This window comes from Dermochelys coriacea, chromosome 3 (assembly GCF_009764565.3).
Source record: "Dermochelys coriacea isolate rDerCor1 chromosome 3, rDerCor1.pri.v4, whole genome shotgun sequence".
In the NCBI taxonomy this organism is placed as follows: Eukaryota; Metazoa; Chordata; order Testudines; family Dermochelyidae; genus Dermochelys; species Dermochelys coriacea.
The window spans coordinates 129,357,512-129,376,703 of record NC_050070.1 but is presented as its reverse complement, the minus strand read 5'-3'; the positions used below and the strand labels follow the sequence as shown (position 1 = coordinate 129,376,703).

Below are 19,192 nucleotides of genomic sequence, written 5' to 3'. Positions count from 1 at the left end.
GAATCAGCGGCGCCGCGGCCCCCGCCGCCCCTCCCCCCGCGCCACATTCCGGGCTTTTGCTGTAGCTTGAACTCAAAAGGCCTTGGGACGAAGGCTGCGGGAAGCCCCCCGTCGTCGCGTCTCTCTTCCGCCCGAGCCGTGCCCCGCTCCCGCGGGGGGAGGGGCGCGGGCCCGATCCCCCAGGGGCGGGGCGGGGCGGGGGGAGCAGGCCGTAACCTCTGGGGCTGGATTCGCCCTCGCCAAGAGAAGGCTCCTCCGCCCGCACCGGGGGGGGCGAGTTGCGGAAGGGGCGGGGGAGGAGGGAAAGGCGGACGATCCACCTCTACCCACGCGGATAGGTGGCCCCCGGGCGCAGAGCCATAGGCACGGCCCCTTCTCCAAAACCGCGGCGGCCGCAGGGGCTTCCGCCGCACTCCCTCGGCTCCGCGGCCAGCGGCAGGGAGAGGGCGAGCCGCTCCGGCCCCCACCCTGCGCCGCTCGCCGCTCGCCCCTGGCCATGGCCCCGGCGGCTGCCAGCCTCTGAAGATGCTGGGGGGGAGCCAGCAGCACCGGCCGGGCGGCTGGGATCGCTGCAGGGTCGGGGAGAGGCTGCACGCGGCCCTGGCCGGCCTCCAGGAGCTCCAGGTGCTGCGGGAGAAGCAGCGGGCGCTGGTGAGCGGGGCCCTGGCCACGCGGCAGCAGCCGGCCGCCCGAGGGGACCAGGCGCGTAGCAAGGAGCACAGGCTGGAGGCCACGCTGGCTGCCTTGAAGGAGCAACTGGTAAGGGACGAGGCGCCGCGGCGGCGAACCGCCCAGCTGTTCGGCCAGCTGTTTCCTGTAGAACAGCGGGTTGAGCATCTGAGACGCCGAGAGTGTGTTGTGTGTCTGGGGGGCCGAGTGCAGATGAAGCGTGTGTGTGTGTGTGTCTCCATCGCTCATGCGCACCTAGGTAGGCTAGGTTAGACCTCAGGGATGGGAACAGACCGCTGCACAGGACGGCTCAGGAAGCGGGCAGTGGCTGTGCAGTATTTAGTCCACCCAGCGGGAGAAACGACGTGCTCATGCACAAGCACGCCTTTGCGGATACGCTCGCTGCTGCCTTTAACTCGTTCCAGTCATAACTCCATTTTTCTACCCCCGTGGGGTGTGAGGGAGAAAACGTTGCCCCTGTGCAACGCGACCGAAAATGATTTCCCCCCCCCCCCCTTCACATCCTGTTAAAGTAACATTTCCTGTCTGTATCAGCTGATTTGAGCAACGAGTTTCACATTTGAAGGGCACAAGATCGTGACAACATGTGGATATGAGCTTAGTTTTGCATTCGGTGACTCCGCACATTGGAACACTTCAAGTTTATTATAAAAAGTGCGAGTGGATTGTCTAGTGTGAAAATGATTATCTGGGGCAAAATGATAGGAATGAAGGATGAGTGATTTCCAAAGACACTGGTATTTGTGCCTGAAATGAATGTCTGTTTTACTTTTATCGATTATAACAGTAGTATACATACTTTTTGATTTACTGTAATTTAGCCTCCTTTAATTAAGAATAGTGGCTGCAGCTCTCCATTCCTGCCAAATGATTTACAGCCTATTTCTATAGTTTGGCACTGAATCTAGTTCTTTTGCACATTAAAATGTATGTTTTGGCTAAGTATGTCAAAGACATTTTGTCCACGCAACATACCAATTCCCATCTTCTATGTGGTATGTAAATGTATTTGTTTTGTATGTTTATTATTTAAATAGAATAGTACCCAAGTACACAAATCTACAGATGTCAACTTGTAATAGGGGAGAATTAACAAAACTGGAAGTCGGCTCTAAAAGTCTTTTGTTTTTGGAGAGTGGGATCTTTGTTTAGAGCAGTGATTGACCACTTGATATGACCACATGTCTGAATATGCATTTGAAGGAAATCTGCGCTTTAATTATTTAGAAGCGCTGCACAAGCATCTTTCTGTGTCAAGTCGAAAACTTAGCTATGTCTTTTAAGGGAAATAATTTTGCAAAGACATCGCTAAAACACACGACCAGCAGTATTAATTAGCACTGACAGCCTTCCTGCGTGCCAGTCATAATACATGGCACTGGTATATTCAGTTTCAGAATTCATGACTACAGCCACTGTTATAATGTTGTTTTATTTAATAAGATTTGGTTACGGTTTTTACCGAGTGCATTTTCATCAGCCTAAAGTACATAACATAAATATAACGTGAAAGTCATGAGCCAGACAGAATGCTGAATGCTCTAACCAGAACCGTTTGTTCATAGGTTTCAGAGTAGCAGCCGTGTTAGTCTGTATTCGCAAAAAGAAAAGGAGTACTTGTGGCACCTTAGCGACTAACAAATTTATTTGAACGTAGGCTTTCGTGAGCTACAGCTCACTTCATCGGAAGCTTATGCTCAAATAAATTTGTTAGTCGCTAAGGTGCCACAAGTACTCCTTTTCTGTTTGTTCATAGGAGGACAAGGAACAAAGCTGATGATTAACTTGATTTAAGTAGTATACATATCAGACTTGTCAGCACTCATCTTATTTAAAAGTAACCATTTAGAGCTGAAGATCAAACTTTTTCTAATGTATATATGTGGGGGAGTAATGGAGGGGGAAGGATCAGGAAAACTTCTGGCTTGCATCCCTTAAATACTTTGTTCTGGAATGGATTGCCTGATCAAAAGAGGGAAATAATTGAATTTGTTTGACATCAGCCTTGCATTTAACACTTGTACATTTTTGTGGAAGGAAAAAAAAAATCTAAATTAGGACTGAAACTAGTTTCATAAGAAAGAATACAATCAAAGGCTAGAGGCTTTAATCTCTCTAGTACTGGCAATTACACACATCAGTAAACTCAAAGTTAATTCAGAGCTCTCTCCCTCCCCATATTGGTGGTAGACTTGGTCATCAGTTATCAATCAGGTGTGAAAACAGAAAGGATATTCATTAAGTGCAGGCAGTTTTATCAGACAGAATCTCAGAGTGAAAATTGGCTTTAACCTTCAGGGAACCTAAGCACCACTTGTGAAAACACAGCAGCAAGCATATCTTGATTAAAGTCAAAATTGCAGCACAAGTGTACTGCCAACAACTTGATTACCTGTCATTGATAATTTTAACTAATGGCTACACTTCATGCTTTTAACAAAAAGAAAAGATGATTTAAAGCATTTATTGCCTGCTCAAGACCAGTGGGTTAATATAAACACTCAGTGACCTCTGACCAAAGTGATCCATTGGTGTCTGACACAAGGTGTTGTGCTGTAGTTACACATTTTTATATATATTTTCCAACTAAGACATGAAAGTGGAAGATTAGTTTTATCAGAACTTGTCTGGCCATTAATTATGCTTTCAACAGGGTGAGGAAAACTAGACCATAAAATTCTACTTTTGAAATAAAAAGCAGATATAGCTGCAGGAATCATGAGAAATGTATTGTCCTAGTTCACCCTTGGAAAAGGACTGCTTTCACCAGGAGGTGTCACTACAGCCATGGGAAAGAAGTAGAGATACTTTTTCCTGGGGGATGATGCCAAAAGGCACAAGAAAGGCTATATAGTTAGATTGGATTGTGTCATGTGTTGAGTAGCAACACGCCACTTCTAATTAATTTAGGTGGAGTCTAGATTTCCAGGTCCCAGACTGGCAAACACAACATAGGTAAAATTGTTTCCATCCGCTAAGCACCTCTTAAGTTGGAAGACTCAGATACAACATAGGAATGACAGGTTTCAGAGTAGCAGCCATGTTAGTCTGTATTCGCAAAAAGAAAACGAGTACTTGTGGCACCTTAGAGACTAACACATTTATTGGAGCATAAGCTTTCATGAGCTACAGCTCACTTCATGCATCAGATGAAGTGAGCTGTAGCTCACAAAAGCTTATGCTCAAATAAATGTGTTAGTCTCTAAGGTGCCACAAGTACTCCTTTTCTTTTAACATAGGAATGGATAATCATGGGTTGATCTTCAGTGTAGGTGAAACCAAATTTTAAGCATATTCTTGAACTGCACTACAGCATTTGGACTTTAGCAGGGTTGTAGTCTTGTTCAGGACACACCTGGGTGTCTTCTTCATAGCAAGAGCAAACCATGTTAAGTTTGCAACTGGATCCCTCCTCTCCATCCCCAGTAATTGTAACAGTGGAAATAGGATGAGACTCTCATTGCAGAGATGGTGAAGGGAAGCAACATTGAGTGGCACTACCCAGTTGCACTGACTATTAAGAAAGCTAATCTAGTTTCCTGAGATGACATTTTGGTAGCATTGGGTAGAAGGAAGAGGAAAGAAGGTAGTCAAACTTAGTAAAAATAAGTAATTGTGAGGTTCTTTAGATATGTGAATGGACAGAAATTCAAGGCAATATCACCCACTATTTCTCAAATGTTTCCCCAAATAATAATATTTATAAAATGAAGTCAATTGAGTGCAATCATTTTGCATTGTCTAGTTCCAAATGAATTAACAGATTATGAAAATCTGGTGAAGGGACATGTAGGTTTATGCTGAAATGTCAAGAGAAAAGACATTCCAGTCTCTTGAGTCTTGACAGATTCTATACACTGCAGATTACCATTGTCTATCTGGTTTTATATGGGAGGAAGAGAGAAACTTATTTTGAAAATTTCATGTGTACCAGAAACCAAATGAAGTAAAGCGTACTGGCAGAGCCTAAATTTATATCCACAGAAGTCAACAGTTAAACCTCCATCACTTCAAAGCTGCAATATTGGGCCCTAAATGATTGGCCAAGATTTTCAAAGGTGACTAGTGATTTTCATTGCCTCAGTTTGGTGAGCCCACCTGCCTTCTGAGAATCAGGCTCCTTTAAGGGTCTCAAATTGGGCACCCAAAAACTGAGGCCATCCAGAATACTAGTTGCTTGTGAAAATTTTGTCCCAGTTCCCCATGCAAGCAAGGACAGTGCCGTCTCATTGTACAGTGTACTGCAGACTTCTTCACATCTGTACACCTCCAAGTGAATATATCTTCACATCTCAAAGCAAATAGATGGTTTCATTCTGCCTAATGAAAAATTTATTTTGTGAACTGCGAAATCTTGAGTTTAGGATTTATTGTTCGGGGTGCTACTTGCTGCTTTTTTAAAAAAATCTGAATAATTTTAAAAAAATCTGAATAATTTAAGGAGCACTTGTTCTCTTGAACCTTAGAAGGAGTTAATGAACAGTGTGGAGTCTCCCAGAAACATGAAAACCCCGGAGTGGGGGACAATGGGAAAGGGTTAACAAGGATGATGTAACTCATGCATATTGGTTAAAGCAAAAGCTCAAGGGTGTAATAAATAATCTTTGAATATCTGAGAGCCTTGTTGAATACTTCGTGGCCTCTCTGCCATTAATCAGAAATCACAGACTGAGGGATTGGCTGGCAAAACATTAATCATTAAGCAATTAATTCCAGCCATCCAAACAAAACTTTGTGATTTCCTGAATAGGTGGGACCCAGGGAGGCACAACTTGTTTATTTTCCTCAATACAATTCAAATAAATGAAAGGAGAGTTGAAAAGGTAATGTCCATCATGAGATGGAGAAGAAGAAGTTCTTTGCTATTTAGGTCTTACCTTAACATTTCTTTTGTGACAGGAAGAACAAAAACCCTCCCCCTGTTTTGTTAGGAAGCAGTTGTTGGCTCGTGCCTAAGTCTTCTTGTATATATGGCACTAATAAAGGGCCTCACACCTCTTGTGCCTTGCAAGTTTCATCCAGTTCTTTAGGATTCCAGAGCAGGCTGGAGAGATCTTTTCAGTCCCTTGAGCAATGTTGCTAGCTCTTACAATTTTATTGTGAGTCTCATTAAAGCTCCAGCTCCTGGCACCTTGGAATTGCATCAGAATGTCAGCGTCAGTTTTTGTTGTTGTTATTGAAGTTTTTAGCTCTCATGGTTGTGGAGAAAAGCTTGAAACATGAACCCTAAAGGTTCAAAACCCAGAAGCCAAATAAAAATAACCCCAAAAAAAATATATATATATATATATATATATATATATATATATATATATAAATCACATGATTTTTAAGCCAACTTCATGGTTTTGGGATCCTGAACTCATTGATTTTGTTATATACCCATATAACTATAGAGAAATGTCTTCAAAGCTTGGGTCTTTTAACCAAATATGCTTGCTGTGCCCTGTGTGATAAGAAGATAAATTTACTTTCTATAGTGTCCGTTCATCATGAAGGATAAAGTGTTCTTAGAGACTGTACATACTATTTGTCTTGCTTATCCTCCATTAAGGCCATGTCTACACTACCACTTTTGTTGGTATAACTTATGTCGCTCCAAGGTGTGAACAAAACACTCCCCCGAGCGACATAAGTTACGCCGACTGAAGCGCTGGTATGGACAGCACTATGTCCGTGGGAGAGCTCCCACCAGCGGAGAGCTGGTTTTATTATGTCGACGGGAAGAGCGGCTACATGAGTGATCTTACAGTGGCACAGTTGCATTGATACAGCTGTATTGGTGTAAGCTCACTAGTGTAGACATGGCCTAAGATGCAGCAGACCCTTCTGAGGTGGAATGAAGGAGATGTTGTTACCATTCTATACCAACACAACTATACAGTGAACCCAATGCAACCCCACTGGAGTCAGTGTAAAGTTTCCCATTGACATCAGAGGAAGTTGGATCAGTCCCAGTGTGTTACAGAAAAGGAAGAGAAGAATAATTGTTTCAGTGTGAAAGTACACAGAAAATGTTTAGGGTAGGTAGGCAGAATACAGGATATTCTGAAAAGCAATGTTTTATACTTATGCCAGATTTCAGAGTCATTACATTAGCCAATTACTGCAGTCCTTAGCTGAGCAAAACTTTCAGTGGGACTTTTGCTTCAGGAGTACATAATTTGGCTAATACACATGGTGAATTCACTATCTGGCCCCGAGATCCTAACTGTGGCTATTCTTTATTTCCTCCTTCTTTCCATGACCTGTGAATAGTCTCGTTTAAGGAGACAGGATGTTGGCTTGAAAAGTCACCTGGACCAGCTGGACCAACAAATAAGTGAACTGAAGCTGGATGTCAGGAAGACCTCGAGTGAATACCTTGACAGTGACAGCAGACCCAGCTCAGGTAATGCACTCTTGACAATTTATTTATTATGGTTCTAGTGGCATTTGTATGAATTCATAGACTCGTAGAGTTTAAAACTAGAAGGAACCATGAGATCATCTAGTCTGACTTCCTATACAGCACAGATCATTCAATTTCACCTGGTTACCCCTGTATTGAGCCTAATAACTTATGTTTGGCTATCTTTCAGAAAGGCATCCAGTCTTGACTGGAAGACATTCAGAGATGGAGAATCCACCACTTCCCTTGGTTGTTTGTTCCAGTAGTCAGTCACCCTCACTGCCAATGATTTGTATCTGATTTCTAATTTGAATTTGTCTGGCTTCAGCTTCAGCTTCTTGTTATGCTTTTCTCTGCTAAATAAAAGACCCATTATAGTCTAGTATTTCCTCCCTGTCAAGGTACTCGTACTCTAATCAAGTCACCTCTCAATCTTTTTGATGAGCTCTTTTCACTGTAAGGCATTTTCTCCAGCTCTCAAACTGTATTTGTGACTCTTTTCTGAACCCTCTCCAATTTTTTCAACATCCTTTTAAAAAATGTGGCCACTAGGACTGGATGCAGTGTTCCAGTGCCAGTTGCACCAATGCCCTATACAGAGGTAAAATCAACCTCTACTCACTTCTTTATACATCCAACGATCACATTGGCCCTCTTTGCCATAGCATCACACTGGGAGCTCATGTTCGGTTGCTTGTTCACTATGACCCTTAAATTCTTTCCAGAGTCACTGCTTCCCAGGATACAGCCCCTCACCCCTTCCCTTCTGCAGGTATGGAACTGCTAAATGAAACTCAGTGCATTAATTAAACATAAATAATATCTCTTCTGTGAAGTGGAAAATATTGGGATATTTTAAGTAGTGCACATTAGAAATTCCTGCAATTAATATTTTTCTGTGGTGCTGTCTGAGAGCTGAGCAGAAATTAGGCACCTTTCCATCATTCCTTCTCTTCGGGTACAGTTAGGATTTTGGGTCCTCTGCTTTTGGCTGCTCAACTTGAGACACATCAAAGGTGCCTTATTTTCAGAAAGTGCTGAGCCACCACGCTCTGAAAATCAGACCCTTTTAAGCTGCCTCAGGTTGCCTAGCCAAAAACTGAGACACTCACAGTCACTAGTCACATTTGAAAGTTTACACTGTTATTTTCGGAAAAGAAAAAGACATAGGAATAGATTATCAAAAGGCTCAGCTCCCATTTGAACTTCAAGCTTGTTAAACATGATCATGTGTTTAAAGTTAAGTAGGTGCTCACTTGTTATGCTGGTTGAGGGCCCAAAGTGAATAGATCAAGCCCAATACACTCTAGTTCAACCACAGTTTATCTTGTAGAAGGACATCCAATCTCAATCAAAAAACCCAGTGATCATGAATTTACCACTGTAGCAAATGGCAAAGAGGATTTATTGTTTATTCATAGGGCCCTACCAAATTCATGGTCCATTTTGGTCAATGTCATGGTCACAGGATTTTAAAAATTATAAATTTCATGATTTCAGCTATTTAAATCTGAAATTTCACAGTGTTATAATTGTAAGGACTATGACCCAAAAAGAAGCTGTGGGACAGCGGTGTTGCAAGGTTATTGTAGGGAGGGAAGAGGGTTGCGATACGACTACTCTTATTTCTACACTGCTGCTGCTGATGGTGTTGCCTTCAGAGCTGGGCAGCTGGAGAGTGGCAGCTGCTGGCCGGGAGCCCAGTTCTGAAGACAGAGCCACCACCACCAGCAGTGCAGAAGTAAGGATAGCCTGGTATGGTATTGCCACCCTTACTTCTGCACTGCCTTCAGAGCTGGGCATCCTGCCAACAGCCGCCACTCTTCAGCTACCCAGCTCTGAAGGCAGCACAGAAATAAGGGTGGCAATACCGTGACCCCCCTAAAATAAGCTTGCAACCCCCCCTGCAACTCCCTTTTGAGTCAGGACCCTCAATTTGAGAAACACTGGTTTTCCCCATGAAATCTGTACTGTATATGGTAAAAGCACACAAAAGACCAGATTGCATGGGAAGAGACCAGTTTTCATGGTCCGTGACTCATTTTTCATGGCCCTGAATTTGGTAGGGCTGTAGTTATTCACTGTAAGCCAGAAAGATTTTTGTATTTATTTGAACTCTACAGGCTTTTACGACCTGAGCGATGGTGGTTCCTGCTCACTATCCAACTCTTGCACATCTGTGTACAGTGAGTCCATATCCTCCTCCCACACCAGTCTGTTGCCGAGCTGTCAGCAGCCCAAAACACGGCTCAGTGTCTTTGATTATCGGCCCAAGTCTGCAGATGAAACCACTGTGCACACCACTAAGTTCCAGCACCAGGGAGTCTATGTCAGTGATGGATGTCGAATCAAGGCTAGCACGGACATTTCTGGAACTCCTGCCAGGTCCAGACCCAGGCCAGTTTCCACAGGTAATTGGTTGCAGAACTGAACAATGTGAAGGGAAGAAGAATGTTGATAGTCCCACTTATTACATTTAGCATCATAGTGTGACGTATGAATAGTGTAGCTAGAAGAATAGTGTGCATTTGAAACAAACACAAGCAATAAATAAATAAATAAAATCAAACTGCTTGCTGCCTAATTCTCAGCTATAGCATAGTTAGGTGCCTTTAACTAATAACAGACAAGCAGGTCAGACAGTGAAAGACAAGTAGATCAGTATATAAGACCTGAGAAGTTATCGTAATACTTGTTTGACTAGTTTTGATTAAACTTCCCAGCATTTGAGTTTACGAAATCAGCAAAATAGCAGCTATTTTGTGAAATATCTTGCATGAGCTGACAGAGGTGTGTGAAAATTCAACCGGGGAAAAATAGCAAAAATGTGTTGAGAAAGATTGCAAAAATCTGAGCAGAAGGAGGGAGCTGCCTTCTTAAGGATAGATTGTCTCAGGGAAGTATTTAAGTTTTTGGTGTCTGTTTTCCCATTCTGTTGTACAGTGAGAATGATCGCATTTACCTACCTACCTACCCACCTACATTCATAAGACTGTGGACAGCTTAAATCTTGTTTACATTCAGATTTTACTATTTACAGCTCAGGATAACAGACACAGAGAGGTTAATTGATCTTTCCTGGGTCTCAGTGTGGCCTACTGAAATAGGCAGGGGCCTGAGAGCCAGCCTTGGGTTGAAATCCTGGGTCTGATGTTGACTTACTTTGTAACCTTGATTCTAGCAAGTCTTCTGTTTACCCAGATATAAAGGATGAAGAATAATTTACCTCCTACATAGGGGTCTTGTGAGATCTAACTAAAGAATGTTTATAAATTGCTATGTAAGAGCAAAATATTAAGGACCCTTAGAGGCAGAAATAGAACTTTAGTTAATGGTTTCAGACCTGTCCTTGTTCCTCTATATCTGTGGTTCTCCTCCCTAGCAGTTTCTTTCTATGACCCCAGAGTTTTCAACAGATAACCACTGTGGGTGGAGGGTACTGCTGAGTGAGGGGATGAGTGATGTTGGGTGGAGTAGGTAAGGATGGTGTGTTCTAGGATGCTATAGCTCATCCCTTCTCTCCCAACCCTGCCTGCTATTTGCTGTGTTTTGGGGAAGCACAACTTCCAGATGCTGTGAGCTGCATGAACAGTCTGGCTGTGATGTCCAGGCAGCCAACTCCACAGCATCTTGAAGAGGCAATTCCTGCAATGTTGAGCGTGGGGTGCAAAGGAAGTGAGGGAAGAGCTACTGTGGGTCAGAATAGCATCAAAAGGAGAAGAGAGCAAATTTTTCCTTCCCTCTCCAGTGCTTGTCCTCTTTGGGCCCTATTGCCTGCCAGTTTTAGACAGGTTGAAATTTTTATTCTGCTTGCAGTGTTCTAGGTCCCAGAACTCTAGAGAGACAACAGAAGTTGGTCCAGTAAAAGATATGACCTCACTGCCTTGTTGCTCGCTCTCTCTAGCAGGGGTGATTTTACTGTGAGCCAATGATCAACCTCTTGCAACTCCCTACTCAGTTCCAACCCATAGGCTGAGAATCACTGCCCTAGAATGCATCCGATGAAGTGAGCTGTAGCTCACGAAAGCTTATGCTCAAATAAATTTGTTAGTCTCTAAGGTGTCACAAGTACTCCTTTTCTTTTTGCCCTAGAGTAAGGTTTCTCAACCCGTGGGTTGCAACTCAAAATTGGCTTGCTAGAATTTGTCCAAGGGTTGCGGGGCTGGCTGGGTTGGCTCCACACACTGGGCTTTACAACCTCGTGCACGGGGTCATATAACTGTTCATGTTTGGCCCAGCTGTCCCTTTGTCATGCCCCCCGGGGAAGGCAGGATTAGGTCTGGAGGCATCTTGGGTGGTCTTTGGATCACAACAGGCTATCAAGGTTTACAAATGGGACCTGAGCCAAAAAAAGGTTGAGAACCACAGCTCTAGTGTATGTGGTTGGCCCCTTTTGGGTCTACTGATGGTGACCTCTTGGAAAATGTGCTCCATTACTCCTGTTTGAATTTTTGTACAGTTTTTTATTTTCATCCTGGTAAAGAGTGGGTCCGTAGACTTTGTTATAGGGCTCTGAAACAGCAGTAGGTCAAAGTGCATTAGCGGAGCAGCAGCGTCCATACAGCCAGTTATTATGGTGTATATTCACTCCTCAGCTGGCCATGTATTAACTATGCATTTAGTCAAGGCCTCAGACACAGTGGAGGATCTAAACCATTGTCTATTTCTCTTTTAGGGTGAAGATAATTCTTAGTCTATTCCTCCAAATGTCTTTTTAAAACACACACACACCTACCTGCAAAAGAATTTTCCTATTTTCCTCCCATTTAATAGTCTCTTAAGTGTTGCCTCCGAGAATCAAAGACTCCAAGAACAGTGAATGCAGAGTGGGGTGACTCACTTCAGAAAGGCAACCCTCTGCAACTTTGTTATCAAATTAACGGGAAAAGATCCAATTAAGAGATTTCATTGGATTCTGGGGGGAGGAGGAGTGAGCCTGTAAAATGCAAAATGCATCTAAATAGCTTTCCAGTGTAGTTAAAGTGTTAGTGCTCACTGCAGTGTCTCACTGAGGCAAAATGTAAAAGAACACAGCAGTAGTTGCCAGCACTGAAGGGATTAAAAGACACTTTGACTTTAGCTCCATTAAGTCTGGTTAAAGCAGTTGGTTCAGGACTGTAGATTTCAAAAGACACATGAACCAGGATGAGGAGGGGAGATTGAATTCAAAGTTAACCATTAGAACCAATAATATTAACTGTTTACCTCCTGGGAATTTCAATAATTTATTTCCCCAGTTGTATGCAAAGCCTAACCCTGAGAGTGTCTCTAGCTGGTCCCGAGAGGAAAGAATTAACAAATTCTGCTAGACTTTACTGGATTTTTTATGACATTTGACTTTAGACTTCCTGATGCTTCAATTCTTTTTATATCTCTCCTGGGAGATGGTCTTTTATTTTTTAGTGCCTTTTGATCTGTGTAGTTTTAAAACATTTTAATGGTACAAGAATTAATTTCTCTTAAATGACCACAGTTTAAACCTCAAGTAAGACGTGGGTTCAGTCATTTGCTTTTAAAATCATTGGTCCAGATTCCGATCATTATATACCAGTGTAAACCCACTGAAAGCAGCTGTGTTACTGAGGATTTACACTGGTGTAACTGAAATGAAAATCTGCCCTTTTGCATTTACTATTCATTGTTTTTACATAGGTGTGTTTCTAAAGCATGTTTTCCTCATTCTTTTACGGTCTCAGCAAGAAGATAATACAAAGAAATGCAGAGTTCTTGGGGTATTAAAGCTTATTTTTGTCATGATTACACTAAAATACTCATTAATGACAAAGAATATGAAATAGTCTCTGAAATATGTCCTTGAAATATAAGGTGTGGCAATAGAAGAAATTACCTGTGATATAACTCTTTGATTTATTTCCATTCGATATCCAGGTGACCTGGAAAGACTCCTACCAGAAGACACTGGATTTCAGAAAGTGACAAACCCCAAATTCGTGCCCCCCATTTGTAATGGAGTGGAATTCCAGTTCCAGAGCATGGACCCAAAATACCAAAATGACTTGGTCTCCAAGAGTGGCAATGATGTGTATCCTTACCCAAGCCCTCTTCATGCTGTGGCTTTACAAAGCCCACTTTTTTCTCTGGTGGGGGTACCGTTGGAAACAGACAACCACCCTTCCCCCAGTAAACCCATTCCTAGTGTTACAGGTCCCAGCTTGATTAGGACTAGGCCAGTCATTGAGGCCAGGCCAGGAGGTTATATCAACAAACTGCTGCAGCTGACAAGATGCAGAGGGAACAATCACGCAGATGCCAGTGAGAGGGTTTCAACAAAGAGCCAGCCATCCACAATGCCCCAGAGACTCATTATAACCCCCAGCACTGGTGGAGTGAAAATTAGCAGCAGCAGCAACCAGCTGGAAAAACAAGGGAGCTCTCTGGAAGGTAACAAAGCCGAAGGGAAACTGCACAGGGAGGTGCCTGAAGGGGAATGTGCCAAGCAGCAGGGGACTGTGCACTGTATGAATATAGAGCAGCCATCCACGCTGCCTGACCCAGAGCCATCAGCTGTAAATAGTTGTTACCCTGCCAAGTCAACAGCCAGGGGCTCTCCTCTGGCAGAAGCAGTGGGGAGTGGCCTGGAGCACAGTTCCTCCTGCTCACACATATGCTACAAGGTCTCTAGTCCAGGTATCTTGAACACTAAAGCTATCCTGCCCAAAAAGCCTAACAGAAGGTGTGGCACCCTCAAGCTGGCTAATGTGGGGGGCGATGAGCCAGTGACTCAGAGTGAATTTGTTCACGCCCAGTTTGTCCCTGCAGAATCCCATCAAGTCAGAGTGAGGTTTGCTAGCTCCAAAATGAAGTCTGTGAAGGTTAAGAGAAGGAATAGTGAGAAGGTGCTAAGGCCTGGGAAGCAGACCCTTTGTGCAGAAAAGTCAAGGGGAGCCCATGGAGCTGCCAGGCTGCCTGTTGAGTGGAATCTGCCTCAAAGACAGCACGGAGGAAAGAGCTTTGTCAGGAGACCTACATACGCTGGAGAGGTTACTGGCAGGTCTTGTTCAGAGTCCAGCCTATTCCCCGTTCAATTCCAAATCCCCCCAGCACCATCCAGGCCTGAACTTTACCGGGCATCTGCTAATGCACTCTATTCTCTTGAAACGGCTTATGTAGACACAGCCGCCAAGAAAAAACAGCGTAAGTGGCAGTCCACTGTGGAAATCTCAGCAAAGGCCCACCTTGCCAGCCTCTCCAGTGGCTTTGGCCTAGGGCCACCAAGGCAGCCAGTAAGGAGAGCAGGGGTCCTGCGTACTGTAAGCATGAGGGCACGTTCGAAGCATCACCACCATGGAACATATGCCAAAAGCGAGTCAGACCATTCTGAATACTCTGCTGAATGTGCTTCCCTCTTCCACTCCACCATTGCAGAGACCAGCGAAGGCGAGGTCAGTGATTACACAACCAACTGCTTTGGGGACAGTGAGTCGAGCGAAAGTGATTCAGAGGGCAGCAGCAATAGCAGCAGCCTCACTCTTGACTATGATGATGCCGATGAAAGCGAGTTGGTCTGGCCCGAAGCTTCTGTCAGGCAGCCAGCAGCTGTCCTGGCCTCTTCCAAGCCTCTTCCCCCCATGCCCAAAATCTGTCGCATCAAAGCTTCAAAGGCACTGAAGAAGAAGATTAGGAGATTCCAACCTGCCGGTCTAAAGGTTATGACCATGGTTTAAGTGAGAGCAAGCATCGGTTTATCCCAATGAGATATCCTGCTGGCTCTGGCTCATTTACAAAACAAAAGAAGTGATGCTCAAAGGAAAGGACAGTTTTAAAGGAACTCTGAACAACCTCCAGATCCACATAAGGGACCTTTTCATTTGCTAACGGCCATATATTTGACTCTGTATCTAATTTCCTCTTTTGCCATGTAGTCTGTAAATATGTATTTGTGTATATAGCATGATGCCTTTTCTTCCTTTACTTCAGAGGTCACTGTGATTAAAAACGAGGTGGCAAGCCCAAACAGCCTCAGCTATAAGATTTTCTGGGAAAGGCTTGAAGTATCTGTTGCCCATGTGCAGCTACAGAGCTTCCCCAGTTTGAGATACAAAGGCCTCTGAAGAAGGGCAGCTCTTCCCCAGCTGAAGATACTGAAGCTTTCCTACACTAAGGATCTCTCCACAACCTGAGATGTCAGTCTTCTCCCAGTAAGACACCTGTGCACTCCTCCGATTAGCCACCCATCTTTTCCTGTGCCCATCTGGTAGAGAACTAGAGAGCTCTCCTTGGTTTTCTCCACATTAGGATGGGCTATTCCCACACCAGCCCCAGTCACTAGGAGGCCAGGCCCCTTCTTTAATAGAAATAATTAAAGTTTGAGAGGAGGGGATGTATTTGTGAATAAGAACAAGATTTTGATTCTGTTACTGTTTACAAAATTGAGGGTATAAATAAGATTTAACCCCCCCCCTTTTATGTTATTTCATTTATTCATGTGTTTTTTGTTTTGTTTGGTTTTTTTTTTGAATGGGTGAAAGAATGTTAAGGATGCTCCACATCATAGTGCGCAAATAGCTGGGGCTGAGAGCACAATAACTCTGCCCCTGTGGTTGCAGACTCAATAAATACTATTTAATATACTCCAGAAAACTGTTGCTGTCTGGCTTCCTGAAAGAAAGTGATTGTTCTATTAGCAGCTGATCTGAAATGCAAAGGTTCTAAAGGGCCAATGCTTGCCAGCGGTACCAGAGGGACAAAAAGAAAGGTCCAGGGTTTCACTATGATTTTATGTGTCTCTTTTTCTAGACAGAGTGTTTCTCAGTCAAGGGTTGCTAGAGTTTGGTTGACCTTTATCACTAACCCTTTTGGGTCTGTAGTCTAAGAAGCCTTGGGCCTGTAGTCCACTATACGCTGATGGAATGAGTTAACTGCTTTAAAAAAAAAAAAAAGCACTTGCACACAAGGGTTAATGTTGATAATATATGAAAATAAGTTTTAAACAAAATCAAGACATAAACAGAAAACCTTCCTGGTTCTGAGTGCACTCCTGTTCTATGGACTGTGGGAGAGAAGTCTTTCCAATCAGCTACTCTGAGGTCTGCACTACCTACGAAGTGGCACCAGTGTGATTTCACTTTTTAACTAGGCAGAGTAGAAGAAACTTACATATTGACGTGTGAATTTACCAGTTAAAGATGAAGCCAATTGTACTTTGCATTTAAAAATGAACATATTTAAACTGTAGGCTGACATTAAATGTTTCTGTGACGAGAACTGAGTGTGTCTATTTTAGACAAAGTGGTATAAAAATGTAAGCAATTTTTGGTAGTCAAAGCTAGGCTTTGATGTTTACACTCCAGTAAGACAAATGGGGGAAATTCACACTTCACGCTTGGTGTTATATTGTGTCAGTGTGACTGGCTGCAGAACAAACAAGATGATTTATGGCATGATGGCTTTCTTCAGCACCAGAGGTACTTTTTTCATAAAACCTTTGATTCTGGAGAACATGGAAAAAGTTACATAAGCAACTTTAAATACATGGATTTTCTTCATGTGTGGGTTTCTGTTGCTTCTACTTGGAAGAAGATCATTGTGCAATCCTTTGATTTTAGCCAGTTTAGTTTCAACCAAAAGCATCCTATCTTTGTACCAGACCACAATCTCATTATCAGACACATTGAAAAGTAATTTGCTGCCCCCTCACATCCATACACAGAAGTAGATACTTTGAGATATGTAGTAAAGTACTCTGTACGTCTGAGTCTATAAGATAACTCCATTAATAACACTCAAGGTGCTTTGATTTTTGAGTGAACAGCTCTGAAAAACATTAGACTGACACAAATATTTTGAAGTGCTTTATGTATATATTTAAGTAGCATGAAAACTGGACAGTGTATACCATAAAAACTAAAAATATGTTATCAAATATATTCTGCAAGTGCAATGCATTTTTTAAAAAACTATAACTGTAACCAAGAGGCTGCCACCACAGAATTGGGTGCATTTTGGTGCACAAAGTGCCCTATTTTGGATGAAAAACAGCACGGTTGTGTGACAGTTTCCATTCTAACTCCCATTTTCACTCACTCAGAATTTTCTGAAACTCTTCCGTTTCAGGCTCATATTCTTTATGCTTGGCCTATTCCCAAAGGTGAATTTTATGGAAAGTCTTTAAGTGGTTTTGAATACTGTGTGTATATGGAAAATATGGCCACACTACTGCAACTGAGTACATGCAAGCACATACCTTCACCCATTCAATGACTTCAATGGGTCTCCGTGTGGGTTTAGCATTAACACCTGAGTTCAGTCCATTACATGATCAGGACCTATAAACACACTCTTCCCTTCATAAAAATCTTGCTACTTGTTTTTAAGCATCTCTCTTGCTGAAATGGCATGGGGGAGTTTGTTTTTCTAGGTTAGTAACAATTTTTTTGCTATCTGTGCCTTGGCATTATTTTTGACTAGAGATTTGAACTGGTTGTTTTTTTTTTTAAATTTGAGGGTTCAGAAAACTAGTTTAAACTGATGTATTTATTTTTCTGTAATCTAAACCCATCCCCCCTAAAAAAGAGGTTAAAGTAAAAAACAACAAAAGGCAAGGAAGAAAGAATCCTAGCCTGTGTGTTGGGAAGAGAAAAGTAACTCATTCAAGCCTAATTTAATGGTGTCCAGTTTACAGATTAATTCCAGTTCTGCTGTTTCTCGTTGGAATTTGTTTTTGAAGTTTTTTTGTTGAATAATTGCAACTTTTAGGTCTGTAATTGAGTGTCCGGGGAGCTTGATGCGCTGCATGCATCTGATGAAGTGGGCTTTAGCCCACAAAAGCTTATGCTCAAATAAATTTGTTAGTCTCTAAGGTGCCACAAGTACTCCTTGTTCTTTCTGCTGATTACAGACTAACATGGCTACCACTCTGAAACCTATAGACAGTAAGTATCTCCTTAGTGGAATGTGAACACCAATAACTCTGAAGATTCAAGTTCAACTTTCAAATCTACGATGGTCAAAAGTTGGACCATCCATCCCTTTTTTGTCTAATCTTGGAATTATCAATGCTAGGGGTTTTTTAAGGTGTAAGAAAGTCAGCATTGGAATAACTTGGATGCCAAGGAGCCAGAAAAATAGTGTAGTAAGACTCCCCAAGCAACTGTAATTTTTGATTTTTCACACTTTCTATTGACTCCTTGGCATATACGTTACACTAATGCAATATCCTTTACATATCACCAGAGTGTGCATAAGTATCTTTAAGAGACTCTGAGTGTCTGATTCTCCACTGCCTTACACCTTGTGTAGTCATTTGCACCAGTGCAATACTGTCAAATCAGAATCACACAAGTGGTAAAATTTTGCATCTGCTTTGTGATTGTGTAAAGGATTACACAGAGAGTAAGGCAGTGGAGAATCAGGCCCAAAGAATCTAGTGAGTAAGAAGGGGTAGAGCAGGTCTAAGTTAAGCATCTCCTTTGATTTTTGGTCCAGTGAGGTGAATGAGTGAGCATGCATGTAGCAGAGATTGTTTGAATGAGTGTGACAGAGATGTGAGGGGGGAGATAAGTGTGAGAACTAGGAAGAGGAGAGAGAAAAGGGAGAGTTGATGAAGACTAGAAAGCTAAAGGAGGTCTGAGCAAAGGAGAAAGTTAAGAAAATAAGACACAAGCATAAAAAATTCATAGACTTCAAGGCCAGACGGGACCATTATTGTCATCTCGTCTGACCTGCCTATCACAGGCCATAGATTTCACCAGGTTTTCTGCAAGAACAGAAAACCCATGAAAGAGGAGAGAGCTCTGAAGCAAAAGGAGAAGAGCAAGAAATAAGGTAGGACTCTCAGCACAGGAGTTGGTTTTGTTTTTTGTTTTAAGAGCTGGATCTGCAGGTACAGGGTTAAAAAAATACAGTAAAGGGGTTTGGGAATGAGAAACCAGCCAAAAGGACACCAATGCGGGGAATCCTATTTCTCTCATTCTCTTTAATATAGCTTCTCACCTATTTTATTCTGAAAGGGAAAAGGTGGATTTTTTGGTTGAGAAAAAGGAAAGGGGTGAATAGGCAATCATTGTTCCCAACTACTCATACATCTCCCTGAACCCCTATTCTATTTCTATTGTATTCAGGTTCTTATACCTCTCGGCTGGACTACACTAG

At 42.7% G+C, this 19,192-nt stretch overlaps 1 protein-coding gene across 1 annotated transcript; it reads left to right on the top strand.

Annotated features, from left to right (window-relative positions):
- The first annotated feature begins 165 nt into the window (after window positions 1-165).
- On the top strand, window positions 166-15,677 carry DACT2 (dishevelled binding antagonist of beta catenin 2). Its single transcript, XM_038393605.2, has 4 exons — window positions 166-759; window positions 6,949-7,081; window positions 9,205-9,492; window positions 12,971-15,677. Exons 1-4 carry the CDS (start codon window positions 526-528, stop codon window positions 14,764-14,766), a joined length of 2,451 nt encoding a protein of 816 aa, XP_038249533.1. The 5' UTR covers window positions 166-525; the 3' UTR covers window positions 14,767-15,677.
- Window positions 15,678-19,192: the final 3,515 nt, after the last annotated feature.